This window comes from Tachysurus vachellii, chromosome 10 (genome assembly GCF_030014155.1).
Source record: "Tachysurus vachellii isolate PV-2020 chromosome 10, HZAU_Pvac_v1, whole genome shotgun sequence".
In the NCBI taxonomy this organism is placed as follows: Eukaryota; Metazoa; Chordata; class Actinopteri; order Siluriformes; family Bagridae; genus Tachysurus; species Tachysurus vachellii.
Window position 1 is genome coordinate 11,727,748 of NC_083469.1, and position 8,443 is coordinate 11,736,190.

An 8,443-nucleotide genomic window follows, 5' to 3' on the forward strand; every position below is an offset into this window, starting at 1 on the left:
GGTTCTAAATCAGCAATAAATTGGTGACAGTGTCCACATAACCGTTACCTCCACTATAAAAAAAAACCCCAATAAGATTCACGTACTGAATGTTTTGCAGATGTCTGAAACAGCCTTGAAGACACGGTCTGAGAAGTTCACTTTGACCTTCATGTGCTTCATGTTGGGCAGCTGCAGGCGCAGGAGCTTGTGCTGGGGCGTGAAGAGTAGCCTGGCGTCAGCCTGGATGCCGTACTTATCCAGTGTCCAGTGTGTCTTCAGCAGCCATGTCTTCTTCTTTTCCCACCACAGTGCATGGTCTGACCAGTCCTTCTTGACATCTGCACATAAATACACACAAAATATGAGAAATGATAGAAGAATAATTCACTGAAATTCTAGAAATTGGATCAATATCTCAGCTTTATTATAAAGAAAGAATAAAGAGAAATAAATAAAGCACAAAGTGGTGTTGCTACAGGAAAATACCCAAATAGGGTTGTGTTGTGGCCACAACAATATACAAACAGATTTTTCAGCTGTGAATTTATCCAGCCTAGTGAAAATCTTTGCATGTAAATACAGCTAGCGTGGTAAGAAAAGGTCAGCGGGTGAGTGGCAGTGATATATGAACCAACAGGCCATTAGGATAGCACAAAGATCCCTGGTTTTAATGACAGGGGTGTGACATTGCATTTGGTTGGGATTACTTTGGGCCTCCAGGGAACTCTCATCAAACATAACATCACCATAGGTGCCTAAACAGGGGACGGTATTTATGTGACAAAGTTCAGCTTAGACTGAGTGTCAATCATGTACAATCCACAGGGGGGCGGGGAATAAAAGCGGCTGGGGTGAGGTAAATATTTGAATGGAAAAGAACTGCTGTTTGCGTGACACAGTGAGGAGATCAGGTTAAAGCTTTCTCTTTGTTCCATAGGCCGTAAGCACCTCAAACCTGATTTTCTCCCACAGCTGTAGGCTAACAATAGAGGAACATAGGGGTGCATATGTGCATGTATATAACATATAGTATAGTAATAACCATCTGAACACAAGGCTAAAGAGGAAAGAGGAAACCAGAAACATCTTCAGAAAAATCTTTGCAGGCAAATTATGTTTTTTGTGTCTTCTGGACCATAATAGTTCCTTTAAGAAACTGATCCCCTTCCTCCACACTGCTAAAGAAGTGAGTCACAGGTAGACAATGGTTAAGAATATTTAATAATAAATAGGAAATCATTCTTAATAACTATTACAGATTCTCTTGCGTTAATAAAATTGAACAGACCATTTCTAGCCAGACTATGCAGTAGACATCCGGAAAAGCGAATGTTCTTGCTCTAGCAGTGATGTCATTCGGGCATGCTTCCAGCCGAGCACAGGGACTAGTACTTCCCTCAACAGTGTCCAGTTTCCTCACTGCCTTTCCAAGCCAAGCTTGCCTCTCCTCTCCCTCTGTCTGTCTCACTACTTCCCAATCCTCCACTCTACCACACTAGTGACTCCAAACTCACTGACTCAGAGTTTCTTCTTCGTGATGTTGGCTTTCCATCCTTCCAAATTGGGGCTCCCTAAACCACAATGTTTCCATTTAAACTACAGCCTCTTAGTCTCTAGGCAGTCTGTGGCAGAAACTGCTAGCATCGTTTTAAATCTCGTACCATTTATACCTTAACCCACAGTTCAGAAAATAACAAGTAATGGTCAATCAAAAATAACCTATGCAGCAAACTGGGAGGAAAAAAATCATGACAGTGGTAGAGAACAATATATAATGACGGAGCTGTGTGTGTTTGGATACTCTCTTCATGCTCCCCAACCAGCAGTTCTTAAATGCTTTCAATACATGTCTCCAGTTTTCACTAAACAGTTCAATAAGATAAGTGCAATGGAAATAAACACGCTAGACAAAGAAGTAAAGCGTTACACACTGTCCATAATCTCAGTTTACAATCATTACCCTCTGTACTGCCACTCGGCTACATCAATCAGCGGTCTGGTGCCAAGCAACAGTGTTTTGAGAAAACCTCTATTCTGCACAACAGTAACCGTTGAGTAGAGCTTTTCAACTAACCTAACCCATCAACAATCTTCTAGCTCCCTTCACATAGTGGAAAAAATCTGGATTTGATTTTTTTTTTTTCGTTTGGAAACGGCAGGCGGGCATGCTGTGTGGTAGCTAAGCTGTATGTGATTTCCCTGCTGTGTGAAAGCCTGGGGTGGGGTGTCACAGGGGTTTACTTTCTAACCAGAGAACACTTACTTTCATAAAGCTAAAACTGTTAAAGACAAACTCTGCATTTATAGAAAATTATTGGTTGTACTTAAATGATACAATAACTCAAACAGAGAAACGTTATTTAGTGAAATATTATGTCAGCATGACTGCAGAGGAAATTAATCAGAGCATTCGAATGATGTAATAACTACAAATTCAAGTTATAAGCTTCCTGCAGCACAATAATAATGTTTGTTCTTTAAAGTGGAAACAGGGATGATATTCACTGCTACACTGGCAATAGAAAAAGTCTGGGTGGAGCTGTCTCATAAAAAAAATTATAATAAATAAATAAAGATGTACTATCATATATTCTCTTAAACTGGGCATGTGGCAAAGGTAAACCTTTTATGAAAATTGAATTAAAATTTTAGTGACAGAGCAAGAGTTGCACTAGTGAGGGACACTCAGCTGTACACAAACACACAAAATAAACCCTTCTATACATTCAGCCCCTGTCCTCTTCCTTCTTTCTTCCAATATCTTAACAGAATTGGGGGGTGGAGTGGGGTGGGTCATCTATCACACAGCCTGCGTAAAGGCTGGTAATTCAATCTGCTGCTGGCCAATGGGTTTCTCTTGGCTAAAAATATAGGCTGCTAGGGGATGATGTAATGTAGTTAAACGAAAGCAAGGCTAAGTAATTGGGTGCACTGAACGCAGAGCAGGGACTCTAGAGCTGCAGAGAGAATGAGCATTTATGATTTCAGTAGATTGGTCTACAGGCAGAACAACGGCCATCTCATCATCTGCTTAAGTACTAATGAATCAATCCATAAGCATGACCAGAAACTCTTAAGCTTTTCATTTGCATCCTTATTTAGGTGCCTCATAATTCATGCTAGTCAAGTGGGCTGTCTCGAGCTGCTTAATTATTGACATAATAAGCAATCGTTTGATTCTCTGTCAATTTGTTTGTAATATGAAGCAATTATGCAAACTTAAAAAAAAAAAGTGTGATTCTGATAGCTCTAAAAATAATTGTTTGATTAAAAAGAATTTAAGAATGTAAAGTGAGCTAAAATATTACTCGTCTTCACGTTGACACAATAAACCGAGTTTCCCTGGAGATGGAAAAGAGAAGTGTCATTTATAGAATGGCCAAAGAAAAGCTATGCTGCCTATATGCCTCCTGTACACCAGTGTCTCTTCACTGCCTTGTCTTCCCCAAAGGCTGTGCTTTGAGGAAGAGCATACATCAAAACCTAAAAGCCACCGAACTGAGAATTACCAATGCTAATGGCCTAAAAGAGATGCTCATTCAATATTTATAAAAGGTCCAACTGAAAAAAAATAAATAAATTTAAGTTCTTAAAAAAAAGCACATACAAGTATCGACTGAGGAATCGACTGAAATCAACTTTGATGCACTTAGGTTCTGATGACTTCCCAAATGGACGCTGGGTTGCCTGGAACAGGTATGATATTGAGCTACTTACAATACCAGATCAATAATGAACGTGACAAGCAGGGACAGATATCAGGATGAAGTACACAGATGAGCCCAATGATTGGATCATGTGGTGGTGTGCTTTTTTTAATCAATCACTAATCTTCTCATACAGATTTAGCATTCAAGTGCATCAGTCTGACACATACATATACACATACCCCAGGGGGAGGTTAAAGGTTGGGACAATCTGCTGATGCTAGTCACTGTTTCCTTTTCGTCAGAGAAAAACAAGGACAGCTGAACATGCATATTCTGTTTATGCATATTCGGATGGCCAGTGCCCACACAATGCACAATGGCACAAAGTAAGTCCATTCCATGAATGGTTCCAAGAGCATAAAAGCAAGCTTTCATTGTTTCAGTTGCTCCCGACTCTACTAAGTATCTTTGGGATGAAATGGAAAAAGATGTTTACGTCAAGACCACAATAATTTCCATATGGTCCAACATTCCTACAAAATGCATCCAAGCCTCTTGTAGAATGGCCAAAAAAAGGTTCATGCTGTTCTTAATAAACTGGCAACACAGTGTAGCAAATGATTGTCACTAAAATCACATATACACTATACAGTTTGTGCCAAAAAGTACTGGAATAGCAAGTATTATTATATTTGTTTTTGCTATATGCCAAAAATATTTGGGTTTGAGGAATATAAGAATTTCAGATTCAATTTCCTGATATTTACATGATGTGTTAAACATCTTAGAACATGGCACCTTTTGCTTAAACCTACCCATTTTCTGATGAAGAAAGAAACCACTAGCATACTAACAACAAAGTCAGTCAAGGAAAACAACAGCAGTTGCTGACAAATGTGAGAACTGTGAAGAAAAATCCACAACCTTTACCAAAATGAAAGGCAAAAGTGTAGCAAATAAAATAATCTGATCATGATCAAAAACAGGGATTCACTAGTCATGCACAGTAGAGATAGTGTCATGGCTTGGGTTCGCATAGCTGATTCTGCAATAGGCTCAATAATCTGTATTGATATTGCAGAAGAATGAGCGTAGAAATATTCAAAAACATTCTGTCTGCCAATTCACTCTGAAACACATCTAAGTTAATTGGAGAAATTTAATCATGCATTAAAAGAATAACCCAAAACACACTGCCAACACAACAAAGGTTGATGATTGTCCAAGTCAATCATCAGACTTTAACCTAAAGTGAACGCTGCAGTTCAAGACTAGAAAAGCATCACAAAAATAGAATCTAACAGTTTGGTGGTTAGTTGGTTGCAGTTATTGCAATCATAGAATATGCAACCAAATAAGTGTTATTTACTTTTATGTAGACTTTCTGGTCTTATTCTTTTGCTGATCTAAAGAAATTGGTGGTCTGTCACCAAAGGTGCCAGGTTCCAATGCTATCAGAGGAGCCTGGACATCAACAAAGGTTTGTGGACACCTGACCATAACACATGAATGTGCTTGTTGAACATCACATTCCAGATTTAGTCCCATCTTTGCTGTTATAATAATAACCACTCTTCAGAATATTTTATACTACATTTTGGAGTGTGTCTGTGTAATTATTGTAAAATATGTAGAGATTTGGAAACTAACTAGACTAATATAAATATGTGCTTCTAACTTTGTGGCAACAGTTTGAGAAAGGCCAACATATGGGTTTGATAGTCAGGTGTTCACACATTTTTGCCCATATAGTGTCTAACCAGTTTCATTGCAGTTATACAAAGCCAGAAAACAACTAACCACTAACTGACATTTGGGGTATGGGGTGAGGGGACGGACAAGTGCCACCATGATGAATCCCAGTGATCTAAACACATTCCAAATTTAACTAATGACATTTTAAGTGTCTGCAAAAACAATGGACCAGAGTCACTGCAGCATTCCAGTCAACTCAGATTTCTGGCTCATAGCTACATAAAACTACAGAAGAAAGGAGCTCTCATTAAAGATTCTCCAGGCCAAAACATCAACAGACACTCCAAAGCTAAAGTTTCATCTTCTCCATATGCAAGCTCCCCTCGCAAAGGTTTACTCCTATAAATCAAAGCTCATCTGTTGCTGAGTGCTTATACTATAAAATAGTATAAAAGAAATACTATGAATACTGTAAAATATCTACAGTAAATTTTGTCCTTTATTGTCAGTGCATCTTAACATTAAATTTTCATGATAAAAACAAAAGCCATGATGAACTTCAGAATACACAAAAGCCTTTTATAAAATTCACAACACAATGGTTGAACGAATGAAGCCTGCAAATTCATACTCTCTTTCTCAAGGACATGTCAAGGACCAGTAGGGGGTCATGGTCACAGAGTGCAACCTTAATCAATAATACCCCCTCGGATCTTGTTTTGAGAACACTCAAAATTCCCTGAGGACACATGAAATGATCCCCTTAACCTGTTTGGGGGAATAGTTACTGAACACAAAGTGGTGAGAAAAACATAGCCTCTGTTTAAGCAAGCCAAAAATTCCCCCAGAGATTTACCACAAGCCTAACAAGGACATGCACTAGACTGGAGATTAGCGGTAGATCCAGAAAGATCTTGGGGGACTGGCCAACCCAAAACTACCAAAAAAGATCACACCATGGTATCCTGTTACAAAAATATACACACTTATATAGAATCAGCATCTAGTCATCACTCAGACACAGCCAGAACGTCAAGTAGCATAGTGTGCAATAGGTCAATGAACAGTCATACACTCGCTTTTGCAGCTTTATACAATTATACGCTACAGCTAATGTCTTTTAATTGCATTACATGCGACATCATGTACATACATCATTGCCCAAGGATGCTATGAGGCCTCAAAGATCTCAAAAACAGAACAGCTGGGAAGCATCATCCAACCAGCCAGTGATTTGCCTGACATCATCCAGCTTCTACATCAAGAGCTCAGTGAGGAGGGGGAAAGTGGGGGTGGAGACGTCAAAGAGGAAGTCCAGCCAAATGTTATGTTTGCCCAGATGGGTGCTCCGATAGGCTGTGTGTTATTCGAAAGCTTTAATTTGTGAACTGTGCCACAGCTGCCCTGCATACTTCAGAATATGGCATGAGAATACATTTTTACTGACACTTGGAATGAAGGTACTAAATCAAAAACATTTTAGGAATGTAATGCTGTTCAGTACAGTATATTTGTGATATAGAATTCCCAGACCAAAACATCTGCAAAAGCTCCATAGCTCAAGTTTCATCCACTCCATATGCCAGTGTTCCTCCCATATGTTTACTCCTATACACAAAGCTCAACTGTTGCAGTGTTTATAATTGTCAGAAATATCTATCATACATCTTAATATTAACCTTTATAGAAACATACACTGTAATGTTACAAGAAAGAAGAAGAAGCCAAGAAGAATCACTAAATCACAACAGGATTTGATCAGAGCAACAGGAAAGATCTGCACTGGGAAGGGCCCCTACTTACGCTAACTACTTCCTGTATACTAGATTAGCGTGTCCTAAAGAAGCTGCCATATAAATGACCTTATAGAACCAAAGCAACCACTGCTCAGTGATAACAGATGTGCACAGTCACAGTGCAAATTAAAATCATTACCGAATAAAGAAGGATATGATTTGTGATTCATGGAAAGCATCATGTCTGGCCTAGCTTCTGCCATAAATAAAGCACATAATATCCACAGTCTTCACCATGTATGCTCATCTGTGTAGACTACTGATGTTCAAAAGCCCAAATACAAAGAGATAATGCAAAACAAGAGAACAATTTTCTCAGTAAAATACATTTCTCAAAGCTTTGCAGCAAAAATGCATCATATCCCAGGTTTTCCCCATGATCTAGTTATCAATGCATGTAACTGTAACTTAATAATAAAACTGAAAGAATTCTGGAAAGGCTTACAGGATCCAAAAAGCTTGATACATTAAAAAAAAACTATACAGGAAGTGCTGCTTCCTGTGTAGAACAGCATCCCTTTCCTTGAAACCCCCTACTCTTTTAGCAACAATGGGTGATCTTCCCCTTGCTTTAACACTATTACCAGAAAATCCCACATGGCATCTTAGCTAGTCAGAAGAATAAGATTTTCTTAAATTAATTCTTTTATTTCATTCTTAACTATTGTCCTTTATTGTCCAAATTGTCCTTTGTTTGATTATGTTTACTCATAACACAGATATATTTCTAGTCAAGTTGTAAGAGTAATAATAATTGCACAACATCTGGAAAAATAGCATTCAGGCCTAAAAATGGAGCAATACCCCGCATGCCAGAAACCGAAGAGAAGCTAGGAGCAGAAGCAAGCAGCAGAAAATACTGTGATGACGGCAGTGTCCAGGGAAAATGCCAAACCCTAGAAGTCATTTCCTGTTCAACAGAAGACTTTTATGGAATTCTAGTAGAGCATCTCACGTCACATGCTGGGGGCCCAACACACATAATCCACTCCTCTCAATCCCCTTTCCCCTTAGCTCTCTGGCTGGAAACAGAAACAGAGGGCCAACACATTATCTTAGCCCTAAATTGTGTTTTAATGCATTGCTGATGAAAGCATGGCAAATATTTAGAACAAATGGCTGCTGACTCAATGGCAAATAACTTTAAGAGGAAAGAAAAAGGAAAGGTCTCGGATTTCTCTTTCAATTTTCAAATGTTTGCTTTTCTCATCTCCTTGAGTTATAATATAAAACCATACACGTTTTATCACTTTCATCAGGGAAAGACAACATCTCTTCTGTGATAGAATTGTGCTTTGATGAAGTGCTGCAGATTCAAAT

The 8,443-nt window shown here is 38.7% G+C and overlaps 1 protein-coding gene across 4 annotated transcripts in view; it reads right to left on the bottom strand.

Moving 5' to 3' along the window:
- Positions 1–8,443, bottom strand: part of fermt2 (FERM domain containing kindlin 2) — a 35,587-nt gene that overhangs the window by 22,371 nt on the left and 4,773 nt on the right. For all 4 annotated transcript variants that reach the window (XM_060879444.1, XM_060879443.1, XM_060879442.1 and 1 more), the window contains exon 3: positions 87–320. In XM_060879444.1, coding sequence (XP_060735427.1) covers positions 87–320 — 234 coding nt within the window. The remainder of the gene's footprint in view (positions 1–86; positions 321–8,443) is intronic.